Source organism: Phoenix dactylifera, chromosome 2 (assembly GCF_051530095.1).
Source record: "Phoenix dactylifera cultivar Ajwa chromosome 2, Ajwa_hap1_PhDact_Kaust_v1.1, whole genome shotgun sequence".
Classification (NCBI taxonomy): Eukaryota; Viridiplantae; Streptophyta; class Magnoliopsida; order Arecales; family Arecaceae; genus Phoenix; species Phoenix dactylifera.
Window position 1 is genome coordinate 58185852 of NC_143191.1, and position 21072 is coordinate 58206923.

The window sequence follows — 21072 nt, forward strand, 5'->3', positions numbered from 1 at the left end:
TCTCTCTCTCTCTCTCTCTCTAGCCATCATTAACTATAGAGAGAAAGACTGGCATATACTTCGCACAAAATATATATATCCTTCCGGCATTATTAACGTTTCGGGAAAGGAACATCACCAGGACGAGCACGGGCAGTGGTGCTTCAGGGAGAGAGAGCCAAACTTGCGAACAGAACGAAGGAGAAAAAACAAGTCCCTTCTAACGTCCCTTCCACTTGCTAACAGAACGAAGGAGAAAAAACAAGTCCTCCATGAAAGTCCCCTCGAGTGTCTGCCCACTTGTACATGATATCTATAATATGTGCATGTCATATTCATGATTAAAATAAGAAAGGAATGGGATGAGATTAAGTAAATTAGAGAAGCAAATATAAACCAAATATAGAAAGGAATATGATATATGATGGCGATATTGACAGACGTGTCACTACAGACGAACTTATCTTTTCCGACGCTTTTTAGAGTCTTTAGCGACGCTTATAAGTGTCGGCTAAAGATTCGGCAACGCTAATCAAAGCGTCGCAGAAGCGTCGGCGATACCGGAGTGGGAAAACTTTTTGCCGACGCTAGATGAAAGCGTCGGCAAAAACTGTGATTTGCCGACGCTTAAAAGCGCCGGCAAATATGAAAAAACCATCGTGGCACGCGGGTTATGTCTAGGCCGACGGTTTTTACCGACGCTTTAAAGCGTCGGAAAATGTAATTATTTAAAAAAAATAAAAATATCAAACTTTATAAATTTACATATACCATAAAACACACATTATACAATATGAACCAAACATTCAGATCATTCGAAATATTTATATTATCATATCTGATTAAATTTACATAAAAAGTTATGAATTACAATGTACTTTTACATATCAAACTCCATAAAAAATAATCTAAAAAGTATCAGGGACGGAAATTACAATGCCATTTTAGACGAACTCCCCGCAGAGGAATACCAAGATGCTTGTCCGGGCCGCCACTGCAACGAACGCCAAGAACTGCACTGACTTGAGCTTGCTGCCTTTGTTTGTAGAGAAGCTTGAAGATTGAAAGTAACAGTAGACTTGGCCGAATCACTCGCTGACCAGATTACATGCAATAAGACTGGATGGCTTTGAAGGCTTTAGCATCCTGCACTCTGGCTTTGGATATTAAAAAAGTAATCATCTGCTAACTATATGTGACTAGTAATTCACTAGCCAATTTGGAACAGTTTTTCTTTAAGAGTAATTCACAAGTATTGTTGCTCTAACAGACTCTGATATCCAGTCAATTTGGAATGAAGAAGCACCTTCTTTAAGCTTTAGGTCGTTCACTGTTTTATCCAAACAGCTACCTTATCAAAAAATTTTTTTTTACCTCATTCCTATTTTGGCGTCTCAGTGCTAGTTTCGTAGCTTGCAACTTCTAGGTGACCCTAACAGCTGGAGAACCAGAACTATTTCCCCTCCGTGCATCAAATCCTACATCCATGAAGCTTCATGTTCCGTCCAAATCTTCTCAAAATGAAATGGTGTTTGACCTTTTTGTCTTACGAATCTGCGAAAATTGACAATGGACAATGATCTGAATTGGCTCTTCGTAGATTCTTCAACATAGTTTCAGGGTAGATATAAGAAATTATCTTCTACAGGCTGCAGAGGAGCTGGGAAACCAAGATGGGAGACTCGCTAATTAGACAACTGAAATTCATGTCTAGTTTTAATAAATAAAATATTGTCTAGAAATTCATGTGGTAATTCAAATTTGATATATTTCTTGAGAACATATTCGTTTGTTGCCCATATTCATTTGGCCCTTCTTAAACTAGAAGACTGTTAAGTGTTTTTCCCTACCTAAGCAATGTGGTAGCCCAATGTGTTTATAAACATTATACTCTTGATGTTTGCATTGATATGTATAGCAGGGAAACAAAAGTTGCCAATTATTCAAATCTGACCTACCTAATCACAAACAATTACATTTAAACATGATACATCCATAAGGTGTTCATGGGGCATCCAGGAGTTTCCACCTACCCTGGTATCCTAGCATCAAGTTGATAACTTGCTTTAAGCTGAACAACTAGAATTTTAATGAATGTGAATATCCCTACATCCTTATCCACTGAAGATCTGACCCCCCTCCTGTACCTAATAGCCCACCAACATGAGAGAGAATATAAAAAGCCCTATGTTTCTTACCTTTCCCACAAACCAAACAGGAGTAGCTCTTCCTGTTGCAAATTAATTCTTTATTCGCTGAATCCTAGTGAATCTTGACATAATTTGAGAGGGTAACCTGTGCTAATTACAAGCAGATTCTACCTGACCAAGAAGCCAGACCGCTAAGTCAGCACAAATGACAACCTAAAGTATGCCATGCCAACCTAGATCCTTGTAAAACATCTCAAGTTGCCAGAGTATCATTATCACAACAATCACAGTGATGCTGGTCTCCAATACTGATAACACATTCACATGCTTGTTTCCAATTCAATCATACTCAGAAGCTGTTATCTCTTTCATGCTTAATATGCGCTACGTTAAGTTCAACAAATCATATAAAAGAAATTATACGGCCATCAATTCTTGCACAGATATCGTAAATTGACTAAATAGAAGTATATTCAAATGACATGTTAGACAAATTAAGAAAAACACGAAAATTCAATTAAACTTACATCTTGTAAGGATCGGCACCAGTGAAACCAGTAGGTTTTGGTATCGGAATCAACACCTGTGCACAAAATCAAAAGAAAAACAAACAAATAAAGAACAAATCAGGAGGGCGGAAAACCCTAGAACAAAACCAAAGATCTTACCTCCCGGTTTAGCAGAGGATACGTCCTAGGAGACACAATTATCGAGAAAACCGAGATAAATTAAAGGCCCTCTCCCCTTCTTCTTGCAGCCATTATTGGAACATCGACGAACAAATAAGAAATCGAGTATTCAGGAAAAAGACATCTTATTGTTTTTCAATCATGCAGAAATATGTGAATATCCAGATAGATTGAAGGAAAGCAGGAGGAAGAAGGGTACAAGGGGACCTGCTGCTGGTGTCGAGCGAGCTTGCGGCGTTGGGTCTTGAGGGAGAGGATGGCGCGATCCACGTCCGTGATCTTGGGTTTCTTCACAAATATATTCCCCATCTCTGCACCTCTCCAGATAAGCCCCAAACCCTAATCCTTGCTCTCCTGTCACAAAAAGAGAGGGGTAAGGGAAATCCAAGGAAGGAAGGAGAGAAGACGAGCTTCCTTTTACGGCTCCTCTCTTGTCTTTTTTTTTCTTTTGGCTTCGCTGCCCGCCGCTTCTCTCCCTCTCCGTCGGGGTTCCGAAAACGAAGTGGATCACGAACGGATCCAGATAAAACGAGGGTTTCAGTTCGAGTTTTTACCCCGTGGTACTAGCCCGCCTTGCTCATTGGCATGATGTCTCCCGGCCTGTAAGCGAGCGAGATCGAGAGTAGAGACGAGATCCAGAAGAAGAAGAGGCAACGAACTGGAAAAGCTCTTCGATCGCCGGCCATGGCCAAGACTCCGACCCGAGCTTTTGGGGGGAGGAAAAGAAGGGAGGAGGAGAGGAGGTCGCTCGGCGCCGGAGAGGAGGGTGAAGGACGGGACAAGGGTCGGCGTCGGAGACGAGGGAGGAGGAGGGGACAAGGGTCGGCTAGCTCTATTAGGCCTTGATCGATCGAGGATAGAGGAAGAAGGGGGGCGGCTGCGGGTTTCGATGAGATTTGGTTTTCAACGATGCGCATAAGCGTCAGTCTTATTCCAACTCTACGACGACGCTAATAAGCATCGTAATTGGCCGATGCTTCTTACAAGCGTCGGCTATTTTTGGCAGTAGTTCGGAAATTGTTCCAAGCGTCGGCAAAAAAATGTCGTTAAAACCCATATTTCCTGTAGTGTGTGATCAAACTAGTTCCAAAATTTCATAATATTCCCGCACTAGAAGACCAATTAAAGGAACGATCTCCACACAATCATAGCTAGAATACATCTAGATATATGAAATTTATTTACGGCACCAAACCTTTCCACAATTCAGCTTTAGAATGGAACCACTTCAATTCTTAGACTGGTCTTATCAAACAAACAATGCTTGCCTATACTACTCTCTCTCTCTCTCTCTCTCTCTCTCTCTCTGACGCGCAGGAGAGGGGAGGAATTCTACGTTTAAGACGGCAACGAGTCTTGTTTAAACATTGATTAATTTGATGTTTTGACCGAAGAAAAACATTTCCTTCTTTTTTAAAAAAAATCAAATTTGAGGTAGAATGAATCAAAGTACATGCATTTTCTATGTATGTATGTATTCGGCTACTTTCATTGATGAGATATTTCTAATCAGACCCAACTAAAAACAGAAAGCAGCATACTATAATATATTGCATGCTCAGGAAATATTATTAAACTAAATAGTTGATAAATTTCTTATTGCATGGAAAGCCATGTGGCGACTCCGAGCACAAGCGAGAAAGTGAGAAGGCAGGGGGAAAAGGCAAAGACGCTGGCTACGTCATAAAAATAGCTCGCATGGTTTTGATCGAAAGTTGATGGGCGCTGCACGTCCAGCCTATACTTTTGGGCCGGCCAAGCATAGTGGGCCAAGGCTCCACATCGATAGCAACCAAGGCGGGCTGAACCCGTCCCTCATCTATGGTGATCGGATCTCACTCCGGAGGCGGGAAAAGCGGGGAAGCCCTCGCTCCCTTCTTGTCCTTTGCGTTGGAGACCCCTCTTTCTTTTCTTGCTACGAAATCCCCCCCCCCCCCCCCCCCCCCCCCAAATCTCTCCTCCGCCGTACTCCCCGCCGCCATGGGCATAAAGGTTAGGACCGTCGATCCATCGACCCCTCCTTCGAGGCTCAATGCCTCCTCCTCTCGCTCTGATGGTCTCTCTCTCTCTCTCTCCGCCGCACTCTGCTAGGGTTTAACGAAGCTTCTCGCCGACAACGCCCCCAAGGCCATGACGGAGCAAAAGTTCGAGAGCTATTTCGGGAGGAAGATCGCCATCGACGCCAGCATGAGCATCTACCAGTTCCTCGTCCGTCAACAAGCCTCCTCCTTCTCTCTATCTGATCGGCAATCGAGTTCGCGGATTCAATTCTTTCTTCCCCTCCTTCTTCCCACATGTTTTTTTCAGAGTTTTGAGTCAAAATTTCTTTGATTTCGACACTAGAAAAGAGTTGTCCCTTCGCTATATGAGTTGTAGGGTTTTGGGTTTCCGAAAAGGTTTCGATTTTTATGCTCCGTAACCTTTATCTTCTTGTTAGATTGTTGTGGGAAGGACAGGAATGGAAACCCTTACCAATGACGCTGGTGAAGTTACGAGGTGATTTTTCTTTTTCTTTTTTTTTTTTAAAAAATCCATACTGAATTTTGGCTAGCAGTCTCTACTGCATGTCTCAATCTGTAGGACCTCTCTCTCTCTATCTCACGACACTTGATGTATTGGTACTTGGTAGTCACTTGCAAGGGATGTTCAACCGGACGATAAGATTGCTTGAGGCCGGAATAAAGCCTGTGTAACTTCCTCCCCTCTTTCTTGAAGACCATGCATATCTCACAATTCCAATGGTTAATTTTTGTTATTCATAAAGGTAATTTCTTGCTGAAACTTGTAAACTATATGGCAGGTATGTTTTTGATGGTCATCCACCAGATTTGAAGAAACAAGAGCTTGCAAAGAGGTATAATTTGAGAAGTTTCCTTTGGATGACTTTGAAATATTTAAGTACACTTCGAGGTTGCATGTGTAACATTCGGTAAGCTATTGCATTCTACAGGTTCTCAAAAAGGGAGGACGCCACCAAGGATTTGAGTATAGCAATAGAGGTAAGTGCTTGTCTCTTATTGACTACCGATTTAGAATGCTGTGCTCTACCCGTTTGATACCTTTCTTTGTCCTATGTCAAGCAATTTCCATTTTATCCTTTTTATCCCTTTGCAGGCTGGAGATAAGGAGGGTATTGAAAAGTTTAGCAAAAGGACTGTAAAGGTAGTTTTCAGCGTCCTGCATTTACATCCCACATTCTGTTTTTCAAAGAAGACAGATCATGCATACTATTGCCTTATCCACGAGTGACCCAAAGATTCAAAATTCTGGAAGTATGGAAATTTTCCTCTATCCAAAAATCTAGTTCTTCCCTTGAATTTGCTTTTTGACTTTTGAACATTGACACTCAACATGACAAATGCAGAATATTTTACCACAATGGCATGATGTTGTCTTGTTGAATGATGGAAATTACTGTGAAGACAAAGCATCAAGAATTATTTATTTTCATGATTGTATTGAATGTAACAATAAAAACCACTCTGCCATCAGAGGCAATGAAGCGGGATCATTTTATTCCCTAGTAGCAAGAGATGAGAATATTTCAGACAAAAGTTTCAAATACCGGTGGGACGGCAGGGCATCCCATCATCCTGAGTGTTGGTATGGAGCGCCGTCTCAAGTGTTGGAGAGGAACACGTCAGGAAATGGATTGGCATGGGACAAATATCCACCATTCTGAGTGTCGGGATGTATGGTGTCTCATTCCATGGAAGAATTGGGACGATGCTTGTCCCACAGTATTTAAAACCTTCATCTAGACTTGATGTTTGGTGCTATGATAGAACTGAGGCCAAAGTTACATGTTTAATTGTTTCCAGCTCAACTGTATCCAACCTTACAAAACATCGTTACAAGTGAGGGTCTTTAGCTTAGAACAGGCACTTAGATTGTCTGCTACATACAAGTTTGATTCATGATCTATGTGCAGCTTAGAGCTGCCGATTCTACTGAGTTTAAGTGTTGGTATTGGAAAAAGCTACCAACTTTGAGTACTTTCAACTTATGACATCTCAAACCACATTCAATGGTTCACATAGTGTATCTATTGGACTTGCCACTGTCGTTGATGCTTGCTTCATAGTCAAAGTGTGGCTGAATATTCAGATTCTTAAGAAAATGCATGCCCTTGCCTTGAAGTTTGGTCCAAAGTAATATGCCATTTCATCCTGTGACTTTTCTTGTATATTATAGTGTCTCTCTTTGTGGGCCATGTCGGTGAATCTCCAGTTTGATACTATAATACATGTATTGACTACATTTTGGTGCTCAAAACTCCTCACGGTTAATTTGGTACATATGGGATACTTTTTTCCCTAAAGTTTAAATGATAAATTTCTGGGTTTTCCTGAAATTGTTTGTTTCTGGCAGGTTACAAAGCAACACAATCAAGACTGTCAACGACTTCTAAGATTGATGGGTGTGCCTGTCATTGAGGTGATATCAGAACTTGATCCATTTTGTTTATTTTTATTGAACTTGTTCATTCATGTATTTATCACTCAAAGAGCTACTTCAACATATTTTAGAAGACTTGAAGTTGGCATGACCAGACAGTAAATGTACTTGTCTTTTTCATGTAAGACTCATTTGAACAAAATAACCACACTTATGAAAGTGAAATCCATCATACAAGGATGACAGTGCTCACCTGTTGACTTGTGGCATAAACAGTGCATGACGAAAGACGTATGCTGCTCTTAGGGCATGTTTTGATATTCATATAGAATTGGCCTGAAAATTCTATAGGATTAGGCTCAAAATTCTGTAGGATTCATGGATTGGGCCGTCTATTTAAGCATGGCCCTGTATCAACCAAATACCACCTAGCTCAAATCTCGTGGGAAGAAATAAAAGATCTTTATTAGTCTTTTTTTCCTTCCTGTAGCCCAAAGGCTAGGATCTAGGCTGGGTTTGGACAGGCTCTCAGAAAATAAAAGATAGATGGGCCAACAAGCCTGATTTCTATAGGATTTTCAGCTCGATCCTATAGGAATTTTCAAGCAAGCCCTTAATCTAGAAATTTTCTTGACTTGCTTACTACATTCTACAGGCACCTTCTGAAGCAGAAGCGCAGTGTGCATCACTTTGCAAAAGTGATAAGGCATGAAAACGGTTTGATGGCTAGTGGTTACTATTTCAATATTTATAGTTTTTATTGTCATGATTATTTTAACCTCTAGGTACATGCTGTGGCATCCGAGGATATGGATTCACTAACTTTTGGGGCACCAAGGTTTCTTCGCCACTTAATGGATCCAACCTCCAAAAAAATCCCTGTGATGGAATTTGAAGTCTCAAAGGTGCCTTATATTGTAGACAGTGTTATGCTTGTTACTTCATCTTGAACTCTCTGATCTCATGTTTAAGTTTCAGGTACTGAAGGAGCTAGAACTCACCATGGACCAATTCATCGACTTGTGCATTCTTTGTGGATGTGACTACTGTGATAGTATCAAAGGTATGATGGCTTTGAGAATATAAGTAATTATGTATAAATACTAACCACAACTTGCAGGACATGATATGTTCAAATATTTAATCTGCTGCTCCATCCTTCTCAGCTTAACACCTCTTTTGTTTTTCAAATGAAAAATGAAGTTTTAGTAACGAGAAATTTACAACCAGTTGCCAATCTGGTGCAACCCACCAACTTATTTTGCCAATATCCCTAATCTAGGCCAACTAGAAGGCAAGTGTAATCACCCAAAAACACTTGTGGGGTTGGGGGGATGGGTTGTGTTTCTAAAAGTTGTCATATAAATATAAATATAAATATAAATGAATACATAGAGATAAAGGGAAAAATGTTGGAAATAGAATAAATGTTAATAGTGTTTGCTACTCAAACTTCAGCTGGAAACACTGCTTTTATCCTACTGATAACAGACTGTTACCCTCCTAAGTGATTTTTATAACTCTTTTAGCATTCAGTTATCCTTAACACATCAATTTCCATTATATTTTCTATAAATGACATTAAGATTACTAATGACAAGTGAAGCTACTGGCTGAGTGTTGATTCTTGGTGTATGCATGTCATTTGTGTAGAGTCTGCATGCACATCCATTGTATTAACCACACTCTTTAATCTCTTTCTCTTAAGCAATATTTTAGAAAATATTGTATAGTCCCATCTGTTGCTCTCTACCTTGCAGAGGAATTGCTTGTTAAAGGTGATTGATTCATTGGACTGTGAACAACCTGTTTTTGTTCTGTTGCTGTAAACTTATTATTATCATCATGCATTTATTTTTTTTAATATATCTTTTCACTTCACTTTGCATGCCGCAGAAACTGTATTATAATGCTGTTAATGCATGCCTTTGAAATAGGTATTGGGGGACAAACAGCGTTGAAGCTTATCTCTAAGCATGGTTGCATAGAAAACATATTGGAGAACATAAACAAAGAAAGGTGCATCTATCAACATGGTTACATTTTTTTTCTTTTATGTCTGAGATATATTTGCCTAATTCTTTTCTTTTTATTTTTTTCTGGTAAAAGTTTCTTCCTTTTTTTGGTCTGGTTTGTATAGAATTGTTGAGTAGAAACATGATGGGCCGCCAAGTTAGATAAACACGAGTTTGTTCAAGAGGCAATTGTCGTTATGAGTTCTTATTATCAATGATTACACAAATATATGTGCTACATAAGCTAATTTTTGATCTAATGGAATATAACTTCAATATAAGACAGTTGTGATCCAGTGATTACGCTGCAAAAGCATTATTTATGCATGTTAAATGTATATCATATATGTGTGTGTGGTTGTGTTACGTATGTTACTGTAGATGTATAAAGTATCAGTCTTCTCAGGAGAATATTCTTCCTCTATTTACTTTTCAATATGATGATCACTTGGCCGATTTGCTGGTGGCTGCGCATCTGAAAAATCTATCAGAAGGTCATCACCAATGAACATGACCAGATATTTAGTTGTTCTTTTCTTTGGTCCATTTCACTTTTTGTCAAGTTGTGTTTCCCTTTTAAGAAACTGCTGCTTAAAACAAAGAAGGGTAATGATCCCCATTGACTGATGGCTATTGAAGAGAATCATAAATATCCACTCAAAGTGGATATTTTGCTAGGATAAATTGGCTTCTGCTTATGACAGGTTTAGAAGTCACAAAACTTGCATAGACAATGGCTCCTTGTAATTCTTTTGTGGTCACTCCATGGCAGATGCCTACACAACTTCACATCACGACATCTTATTGAAGCCTCCATAAGTTGCCTTGGGTCTTCATTATATATCAAGTTGCTTCATAAGCAAACTTTTCTGAATTTCTACTGGTCTTTTTTTTTATAAAATACTGTATGCTAGCAATATGCTATTCATGGGCAATGTGTTGTAAAATTTGTGAAGCAAAAAGTTCAGTGATTTTTCTTTAGTACCTCAATCGAATTACTTATAATCAATTTTATCAAATTATGCTCTTGAATTGATTGCTAATCAAGGTTTTACAAACCTATACCAGCCTGGTACTGGTTTCTGGCTGAACTGGCACAGTGCCGGGCTATCCCATACCAACACGATATGGGTTATGGGTCATCATACCAGTACAATACCAGCATAGCTAGGAATCATTTTTTTTTTTTTGCCTAGGTTGTTGATAATTCATTACATAAACGGTTGAAAATGCTATGTGGTTTTCTTGTTGACACCATGTGGAACCAAATATCAATGAAATTGTGCCCATGTATATGGAAAATCTTTTTATTCTTACCATCTTTGTAGGTGATTTTAGAATAATATTCAGTCATTTTAGTTGATGCTGGGAAGTGATGACCTTAAAAAAGAATCTGGCATCTGGTGGCTTCAATTAAAGATTTATCTGCCTAGGTTGATGATATTTCATTCGGCACACACTTCATAATGCTCTATGACATTGCAGATTGACTTGTATGGTTGAGGTTGAGAAGGATGAAATGTTTGGTGGCACATATCTACCTTGCAATAACTCTCCTTTTCAATCCTCGTGGAAAAAGAATTACCTTTTGTAAAATTGTCATTTTTCTATCTTGTATGTCATCTCTTGCCATTTCATATTTAGAAGGAAAACAATGTCCCGGAGCAAAATACTTTGTCATTTATAGAGTGGTCAGATGACCAGAATATCATTTGACCTTTTCCATTCTATGTGAATGAAGACAAGGGTTGTATTGCGCTTTCACTTCTTTATAAAGACTCCAATAAACCTTATTTTTATCAACAACTCTTTTATAAATACTCAAATATACCTTTTGTTTATTGATAACTCTTTGTCTGAAGAGTGGACAAATGGGTAGATAGAGTAGCTTAAAGTGTTTTTATACTCGTTGCTTGACAGAATGAAATTGGAAGGCTAGGTTTTATTTGTTCATGTAGCCTGTTTAAATTGCCTGGGGTACATGCCTGGCACAGTCTTTCTGTCAATGGATTGAGGTTGCTTTCTGTAGAATCTCTGCCCCACATGCAAAAAAATGTGCGAGTGCATATGTGCACCTGTTGATGGCTCATGTAACATGGATTTCGTATTCGTTGGCTTTGTTGTTTGAGTTTCTGAAAATGCAGGACTTCCATTAGTCGTGTAGTGACATTACAGAAATTCTGTGTCTCTTCTATGTTATCAGAATTTTGTTTAAGGCATTTGTTTTGCAGGTATCAAATACCTGAGGACTGGCCATATCAAGAAGCTCGGCGCCTGTTTAAAGAGCCTACTGTGTCTCAAGAATTTGCAGAGCTCAAATGGACTGCTCCAGATGAGGAGGTATCTAGTGATATCCAAGTTAGCTCGTACAATACCTATTAGTTTGACTTCAAACAGATAACAAGATGCTTTCTTTTCCTCTTTTAGGGCATTGTGGACTTTCTGGTGAAAGACAATGGTTTCAACCATGACCGAGTAATAAAGGTATTCATTCATGCCATAAAGCAGTATTTCCTGTGAGCCTATTTCCCTCAAAATCCTTGATACCGACCAGTTTTTTTTGTAAATATTCAATAGGCAATAGAAAAGATTAAAGCAGCAAAGAATAAATCCTCCCAAGGGCGGTAAGCATTATAATGTCATTATTTATTTTTTCCCCCTTTTTTTCCGAGATAGTCTATGACTCCATTTAGGATTTTGTAGATTGGAATCCTTTTTTAAGCCAGTTGTGAGTGCATCCATGCCTCTTAAACGGAAGGTATGTTTTACAAGCCTATTGCACCTTTCCTTATTTCTTTTTTGGGTTTTTTGCATGAATTCCCTCCTAAATATTGAATTTTGCATGAATACTCTTCCAAAATTGATATACCCACGTCAAATGCTTGTTTTGCTATTTTACCCCTTTTTTTATCCTTGATTTTGCATATGTGCCCATGTCATCTAACGTTGTTAAAAAATTAACGGTTTCAAATTAAAATGACTAAAATATCCTGAATGGGTAGATGTGCAAAAAGAAATATTTATAAGGTGATTGCGATGGGGCACAAAAAATTAATTTCAAAATTTTATTTTATTTTTAATTAAAATAAATGTGGTTTTTATTAATAGTGTTAAAAGAACCGTTATATTTGGGGCATTTGTACAAAAACAGTGTTTTATGAGGATACAAAAATAAATATAAATTTGAAGAGGGTATTCACGCAAATTTGAATTTTTAGAAGGGTATTCATGCAAAAAAACCCTTCTTTTTTTTTTTTCCTATCCTTTTGTCACCATAGCAAATGTGTTCGAGGATTTGCACCTTCTCTGCATTTAAAAGTTCTGCTGGGGTGATGTTTAAGTTTGACTTGGACATCTTTGAGACATCTGGAGCGTTAAAATTCATCAGAACTATTTGTCTTTGACCATTGATTTTGAATAGTATTACATTGAACACAAATAATTACGATTTACGAGGGCCTTTTGTGACTACTGTCTCATGCATCATGTCAAAATGTATGAGGGTCTTTGGATGCTTGATTCACAGCATACTTTTTTCTTTTGTCAGAACTAAGACATGGTTGTTACAAGCAGTAAATATTTATTTTTATTTTCCACTAACTAGAAAGGATTGTCACATTAACATAAAAAAAGAATTTTAGGCGACAGGCATTGTGAGCTATCTTTTTTAAGGGTTTATTTTGAAAAGCATTAATGTCAATGCTTCTACATATGGAAAGGAAAATGAAAAACTATGATTCAGATCAGATGGCTGTCGTGATATTCAAGTTTTCATTTACATGTTTGTTCACTTTTTATTTTTTAAATTTAATTTAATTTTAGTAGTTGAATCCATTGCATCACAGTCCTTCTGCTGGATTTCTAGTACCATTTATTATCTGCAATTTCTTAATCACATATTACACTTCTGCATACATATGCAGCACATACAAATAAGTAATCATTATGTGCATCAATGATCATAGAAAAAAATTACCAGAATGAATTAGCTTTCTGAGAATTTATGTGTATAACTTGTTTGTAAACTAACTTCCAATTTCATGACGTTTTAGTTATATATAACTTTTCCATTAATACATCTCTTTTGATGCTGACAATTAACTAAATTTTAAAAATATGATTACTCATGGAAGTTGTCATATCAGCTTTATATAAGAACCTCATGTTTCAACAATACAAGTATCAGGGTTAGTTCAAAATCTGTATGTATTGGTGTATGTACAGTGCTAAAGTTTAGCAGTTCTTAGTTTTTATAGGAGTCCAGCATAAAGTTTCGTCTTTCTCATCTCTTTTTTCTTCCAAGCTGGCCACACCTACACGTGATCTATTACTTGAACCAGTGCCGCGAGGAGTGGGCTATCATTCGGTTAGTTGTTCTGGGCCTTCCAGCCCACGACATGGAGTCATCTGAAAGTAAAACATCAGTTTAGGGGATTTATGGGTTACCTCATCCAATGCACTTATAATGACAGCTTTTGACTTGTTAATCTATGAATATTTCCCTAGGCAATAAGGTTTTTGAATTATCTGACACTGAAGTTTGGTTCACATGACATGACCAAGCCCATTTGTGGATTGATTCAGCTTCAGGTTTTTTGAAGAACCACCATTTTGGTTTAATTGCTCCCTCTTGAACATTCTCTCATATCTTTCTATCTGCATCTATGGCTTGTTTTTCTTCTGAAACCGACTGCATATAAAGAGAACCTAAGACTCCATCCGCTCTAATTTTTTCCCCCCATTATCACCTAAGTGCAATATCCTTCTTCATGTCTCTTTGCTTTCTTGTAAATAATGTTCATTAATTTGCAATAAATCTTTTCTTCTGAAGATAGCTTTAGCGCGAAAGGGGTACAAAACTGTGACTAAAGGTTCATAAATTTATAACAATTTTCAAACTAAATCAATAGTGTTACTTTTCTTGAGGTAGCATTTTCTTATTTTTACTAGCCTGAATATGTGGCCTTAGAAAAGTGCTTCGTTGGCTTACTAGGGCATGTCTTATATCAAGTTAAAGCTTCTTTTACAAATGAGTACGCAAGCTAGAACTGACCACTCCATGCTCTCCGTGGTACCTGGGTAACAGAAAAACAAATGCACACTTGGCGCTCCCAGACCAGCACTCAAGTGTAGGATGTTCACTCTGCAAGTCTGTATGAGCTCGCGCACCAATATTGGCAGATTAAAACAGCCAATTTCAGGGATGCAATTCAGAAATTGTGAGCTGATATCGGGCGACAAAATTCTAGTGATCCTTAGAAGTAACTGATGAATTGTTGGATCTTATATGTTAAGACTAAAATTTGTAAAGAACATCCTTGCATGGGAAATTCCTATAGCATCTTCTGCAGTACAAACATATGTAGCTAGTTGGATTATGTAATTATAATCTTTGTCACTCAAAGTGTGAGGGCTCGGTCCACTTGATTGGCCCAGTCTTTTGACCCAAACAAAATAAAAAGAAAAAAAAATACAGAGAGGGAACGATGTTCCCTGTTTGAGTAGGACCGATTTCGGCTCCTCTTCTACTCCATCGGAGGCTAGGAAACTCTAGCTTTTATGTTTATTTAAGGGACCTCACTCCTTCGAGCCTCACCATTAATTACTGAGTTCGCCACCGATTTTGAGGAGAAATTTGAGTTTATTACCGTGGGATATACTTAGGAATTTTGCCGTTGATCTAGCCGGAAGACCTCGTTGGAGGTAAGTTCTTGTTGTTGACCCCTCTCCTCTTTCTTTTGGTTGTGGGGCCATCGTCTTTTCCTTGAATCTGGTCGGTGAATTGGTATTTTGATTGCAGACAAGCCTTCCATGATTTAGTATTTTTCTTTCTTCCATTTTGGTCGGCCGTCGTCGGACGTGGCACACCGCTGGCACCGCATGGGTCGTCGACCGTTGTGGGTTGCTGGCCACAAGCGGCCGCCGCCGTCGAGCACCTCCCACCGCTTGAGAAGAAAAGAGAGAGCCTACAATTCTCTTTCTATTGTTTTCTCTCTCCTCTTTAGTTCCTCCCCTCTAAGGCCCTCCAAGATGGTGATCGCATCTTCTTCACTCTTTTCTCTTGCTTCGAAATTGCAGCTGCCAGTCATTGTGCTTGCCGGAAATTGAGGTCATCGACGCCTTCAGAGCTGAGGAAACACTCCGATCTTTCTACCCTTTTCTTCTTCGGACGACTAAGATTCATGGCAATCGGCCAAGAAATCGGCCGAAAACCGCTTTGGGAAAAGGATCCTCTATTTTGCTCTGTTTTTGCCTCTTCTCCTTTTTCCAAGCACCGCCGCCGTCGGCGTTTGTCATCGAGGCCGCTCCAGACTCCCAGCCACCGACAAGCGGGCTGGGATTCGAGAACGATCGAGCCAATAAACCTCCTTCTCGGCCCTCCATTTAAGTTGAATTTGGCCAGTCGGCTGCCGCCGCCAACCCCCTTGTCGGCTGTCATTTTGCCGGACCACCACGATCACAGCCACCAGCTGCCTCCCTTCTTCCTCTGTTTTGCCAAGAAAGAAGAAAAAAGAAGAAAAAAAGGAAAAAGAGGAGAGAAAACTATCCCTCATTTTTTTCTCTCTTTCTCTCTCATCTCCATCTTTTTCTTTCTAAAAGGACTCATGGATTTATGAACCGAATTCCATCGACTTGATCTACAAACTCGAGACCCCTGAAAAGAGGCTTTGATTTGTCTTGGTGTCCGGGCTGCCTAATGGATCGATCACCTTGGCCTTATTGAATATCCCTGAAACCTCCATTAATGAACCATGTTGATTGATCTTGGCCCTGAATGAGTCCAATTCATTAAGCGAGTTGTCTAGACCCGACCTACACGAAACTACCGTATGCTCGATCTAGTCTTCTCGAATTTTTTTATTAAAGTTATCGAATGGGAATTAATGGATGATGAATTTGGATTTTTATTTATTATATTTTGTTCAAGAGGAATTTGGAAGTTGAATGAAACGTTTAGCTTCATATTATCGTGGGTTGTACTTTCGGTAGCATAACCATGTCATGCTTCGGATCGGGATGTGACACGAAGGGGCTTCATTGATTGGTCTACTGAGAAGGTGGAGAATCACTTTATCAATTGTATTGAAACTTCATGGGTTTGAACTTTGGAGGAGAAAGAAAACATACCTTTTTTGGTATTGTTATATTTGGGCAAGTACTTCCTTCACATATGAAAAAAAATAAAAGAGCGGCATCCTCTTGAACTTATCGGTGCATACAGATCTTGAAGAATGAGCTGATTCTCATCCTTTTAGCTGATGCATGACATAATTGTCATCATAATCTTCTTTTTCTCGAGAAGATTTGATATATATTATGACTTTTATTACTAGTGCGTAAGGGGATCCATGCTTATTTTCTCTCTCTTTCTCTCTCACTCGCTTGATTGCTCTCTTGCTCTCGTGCAGGCATGTAAGAATTATTGTTCTTATTATTAAACTGCTAGGTTGGATTGGAAATACCAAAATTGATAACATGTAAATGAGACATGGAATTCTGTAATCAGGAATAAAGAAATTAGATGGGCAGGCTTCTTGTCGTGAAATATAGGCTTCACCTTGGTTCCATATACATGTGATTTGCTTTGCTTTTGACTAAATATTATTTTTGCTTTTCTAAGATGATATGACAGCTCTCTGTCTTTTCGTTATTTTTTTTTGGTACGCTCTATAATGTCTTCAGTTGTTTGAAAGAGCAATAGCGCAATCTGTTGCTAAATTAGCTGCTTCAATTACTTGTATATTGAAATGGGATTTTGCATTGCTTTTGCCAATCCTTTATAATATTCGCTCTTCTGATTTGTTAAATACCAGGAAACAGCAGAGAAGGTAGCAAAAGAAACAAGAAACAAGAAGTCTAAGGCTAGAGGCGGGAAGAAATGGTAGTTTGAAGTGCAGTCAAGATATGAAAGTAGAATAGCAAGTTCCACTGGGCAGATCAGAAACACTAGTACTTGCCTGTGTTTCTTGTTTTTCTGAGTATAGCATCGCAATCATCATGCGACCGTATGTATAATTTGGCACTCTTGCTGTTCATATTTAAAAATTTTTCCTGTTAGTACCGCACTGATGTTAGGATTTGCAAATTAGAAATTCCGACAACAATTGAGATACCTGCGTAGCTGTAGGGATGGAACGTCTCATTATTCAAGGGCACCATTTGCTAACCTTGCCCTTCTAGGGGTTTAGGGTATGAGCTGCACCTATCTTTTGAGTTCTCTGATCGTCGTACTTTACCCAGTAACTTTTGTACTCTTATCATCTTCCTTCTATTGCCACTAATCAATATAATTTGTTAGGTAATATCTTGAATCACCATAGTTTTGCGCCTCTGGAGTAGTTCTGAGAAGCGAAAATGTTGCCTTTGCCGGAAGCTGCCCAACAACTGAAACACTAGCAGGGCTCTACAGGGATATGGCGACGTGGAATGCCATCCATGAAGTGGCGTGAAAGCTGGGTGGTAGTCCTTGTTAAGGAGGCCATATGTCTCTAAATGTAATAGCCCGGACTGAGGAGGTCAGGCCCATTTTTTTTGTGACTGCGGTCGACCATGGTCGTCCGATCGTGGGAGGTGGAGAAAAAACCTCCCCAATTGTGCCGAGCTTCGTGGTGGACGTCTGGAGCGCCCAGGTGGTGCTTTACATAATGCTGGCTGGGGCCCTGCCCTTTTAGGGAGACATAGCGGTCGAGATCTTGGAGGAATACGAGATCAGACGGGGGAGGTTTGGCATTGTGTATCAGTGCATCTTGACGGAGATCGGCAAGGCGTTCACCGTCAAGTCCATCGAGAAGGCCCTCCTCTCCGACGTTGTCGACCGTGAGTGCATCGAGTGGGAGGCTGATGAAAACCTTCCAAAACCACAGCCATGGCACTCAGTCAGGCGAGGTCTAAGCAACACTCAGGGACCAAATCGGACAACTAATGAGCCTAGAGGCTGACCAAGCCTTAGGCGGCCAAAATGGCGTAGGATCAGCAGTAGCGTGCACGACCAACCTGCGTGCCAGAATTTGCCCCATCAGCACAACGAGCGCCAACCGAGCAAGACAGAGGTCGAGTGCGCCACGTATCAGTGTCTGTGCGTCCGACCAGCCGAGTGCGCTATGCACCAGTGTATGCTGCCAGCCAAACGAAGCAACGGCCGCACGCACTACACACCAGTGCTTGCGCGCTTGGCCAGTCGTGCGCACTAACCAAACGAGGCAACGACCGAGTGCACAACTCACAAGCTTCTGTGCGTCCAACCAGCCGAGCGCACCCGCGCTCTTGCCCAAACACACAACCCACAAGCCTTGGCGCGCCCATCTAGCCGCGCGCGCTCTTGTCCGACCCCAACAGGCAATTCCTTGCTTACTACCCCAGCAGAGCATCCGGCTAAAGCTCACCCCGAGGGTTTCAAAGTTTGAGGAGCATTGCAAATGAATTTGGCCGAGCCGTGGTCTTGGCCGTGCGCGGGCGCCCGTGGCCGTGGCCTTGGCCATGTGCGGGCGCCAGTGGTCGTGGCCATGCGCGGGCGCGCCACAGCAGCGGCCCCCTACTATATCAGTAGGGTATCCACCCATATCCCACCCCAAGGGTCCAAAAGACCGAGGAGCATTGCTAAGAACCTCACTTCGGTGTGCGCCCAGTTTTCCAGAATGCGCGGCCCGGTCAGCCGGATTCTGCAAGCCAATCGCAGCCAACCCACGAACTGCAGCCAACCGCAGTTAAGGGCAACTGCATTCCAGCAACTGTATCCAACCTTGCAGTCTATAAATATTCTTGAATGACAGAAGTGCGGGGGATCCATCCAGATTATGAAGAAACTTGTGGAGAGTCCATTTGCATAATTCGGCCTTAGAGCTTGGGCTAGGAAGAACCACATCAAGTTCTCACTAGATTAGGCTAGCCAGAAGAATGTCTACCTCTGCTAGATTGGGCTATTAAGGATTCCTTCCGAGTCCTTAGTAGATTGGGCTAGTGACGGAACCTTGTATACCCCACTAGATTTATTTGTTTGCACTTGTACTTGTGTTCTTCATTTCAGTTCAAATGAATAGCCACTGTGCAATCAATTTCCATCCATCCGACTGTGTGTTCCAACCAATTTGGGCATAGGAATTTGCTGCCACTTCCAATTCCTATGAGCAAATCCTTGGCATTTACCTTCCAATCGGTCCAGGGCAGCATTGCAACTCGGCAAGAAGCCAAGAGGCAGGGAAAGATAATGGTGTGGGGCTTGGGGACCAAGAGCGCCCTCCATTATTGGTGCTTTCATTGAGATAATATATCTCAAGAGGTAACGCCATACTTGAACTTTATTTTCTTTGAATTTCAACCTTGTAAAAATGGGGTCCATAGGGAACTCAAATGACCACCAGTAAAGTCTTGGAAGGCCACTCAGTGCAACTTGGCAAGGCATTGGAATCCCTATCCAATACCTTGGCCAAGATAAGAAGAGAAGGAGTAGAGATGAGAAGAAAAACGAATGCTAACTTAGAAAGATTGAAGAGGAGAATAGAAGAGGGAGAAAGAAAGAAAAATCAGAGGGAGAGGCCTAGGTCGCATGCCTCAAGGTAGGGCCAGGCGAAAGAAGAGGGTGAGAGTGAAGGAGGCAGTTGGGGTTATGGCATGAGATAAAACAGGAGACTGGGGAGTAGAATAGAGGGACCCGAGATAGTATTGGAGAGATGGGTTGAAGAAAATAGAGCGGGTGTTAGGCAAGAAGACTACTATGGAGAGAAAATTATAGCGGAAGAGGAGTCATTCCCTGCTCAAAAGCCTCATGGCCGAAGAGAGCATAGGGATGAAGACTTTGGTGAGAGGGGTCCTCGGCCAAGGGAGCGAGGGCTTAAGCCATCCAAAATAAATTTTCCAAAGTTCAGCGGGGGAGATCTATATGAGTGGTTAGGCAAGGCAGATCAGTGCTTCGATGTGTATGAAGTGCCAAGAGCTGATTGAGTAACCCTTGCTAGTTTCCACCTAGAAGGCAGGGCAAACCGGTGGTAGAGGTGGATCCCGACCTTGTATGAGAAGGAAGGTAGGAGAATAGGTTGGTCAGCCTTTGTAGATGAATTCATGATGCAGTAGGGACCTTCTCCCATCATCAACCATCACAGCCAACTTGCCAAACTCAAACAAGAAGGCAAGGTCTGAGGCTACATCGATGAATTCCGGTAGCTCCAGACATTAGTCAGCGGATGGTCCGATGAAGCCTTGCTTGGGACTTTCATAGACAATCTCAAACCATGGCTAGCCAGGGAGATAAAGCTCAAGCAGCTGACTAGGCTGCAGGAGGCAATGCGCATGGCTGAGATCCTTGATCAAAGCTATCGGCCAAAGCGACAAATGGCCAAGGATGGGTCCGACAATAAGGTCACTGAATTCCTACCACCCAAGACAAATTTCAAAGGAAAAGAGGTCGTGACACCCAGCAGCAAGCCGCAGCCCGTCAAAAAACTCACCCAAGAAGAATTTCAAGACCGCATGAAGCGCGGTCTATGTTTCAAATGTTGCGACAAATGGAGCCGTGAGCATTACTGCGGTCTATGTTTCTTCCTCTCCTTCCCATGAGTTCTCTCCGGCCGTAAGGCCTTTGAGCATGAAAGGGACGTTCTTCGGGTTCACTATCGGCCTCATTATGACTTTTATGGCCATTGCTAATCCGCTCATCATCAAGCCACCTCTCAAACACTAAGCCCTTGGCTTCAACTCTTCCTCCCCTTCGTGAATGGTGCCTGACGCCATAATCTATATGATGTGTACCATGAACGCTAATGGCATCACTCTCATACCTTGCCCGGCCCTGTCGTGCGGCATGCGACCTAGGCACTTCTTCTTGTACCCTCTTATGTTCCCTCTTTA

At 40.9% G+C, this 21072-nt stretch overlaps 1 protein-coding gene across 4 annotated transcripts; it reads left to right on the top strand.

Moving 5' to 3' along the window:
* The first annotated feature begins 4665 nt into the window (after positions 1 to 4665).
* LOC103695782 (flap endonuclease 1) lies at positions 4666 to 17435 on the top strand. Of its 4 annotated transcripts, XR_602293.6 has the most exons (18): positions 4666 to 4810; positions 4910 to 5026; positions 5256 to 5314; positions 5448 to 5507; positions 5619 to 5672; positions 5769 to 5817; positions 5933 to 5980; positions 7190 to 7255; positions 7872 to 7922; positions 8002 to 8121; positions 8195 to 8279; positions 9154 to 9235; positions 11463 to 11571; positions 11659 to 11715; positions 11809 to 11855; positions 11935 to 11989; positions 17046 to 17237; positions 17322 to 17435. XR_602293.6 is itself a non-coding variant. In XM_008777194.6 (17 exons), the coding sequence occupies exons 1-17, from the start codon at positions 4799 to 4801 to the stop codon at positions 17115 to 17117; spliced, it is 1143 nt and encodes a 380-aa protein (XP_008775416.3). In that variant the 5' UTR covers positions 4666 to 4798; the 3' UTR covers positions 17118 to 17293. The 4 variants fall into 4 exon arrangements, 3 of the variants coding, with proteins under 3 accessions (XP_008775416.3, XP_008775415.3, XP_008775414.4); XM_008777194.6 differs by lacking the exon at positions 17322 to 17435 and having other exon boundaries at positions 17046 to 17293; XM_008777193.6 differs by lacking the exons at positions 17046 to 17237; positions 17322 to 17435 and adding an exon at positions 14225 to 14735.
* The last annotated feature ends 3637 nt before the right edge of the window (positions 17436 to 21072 follow it).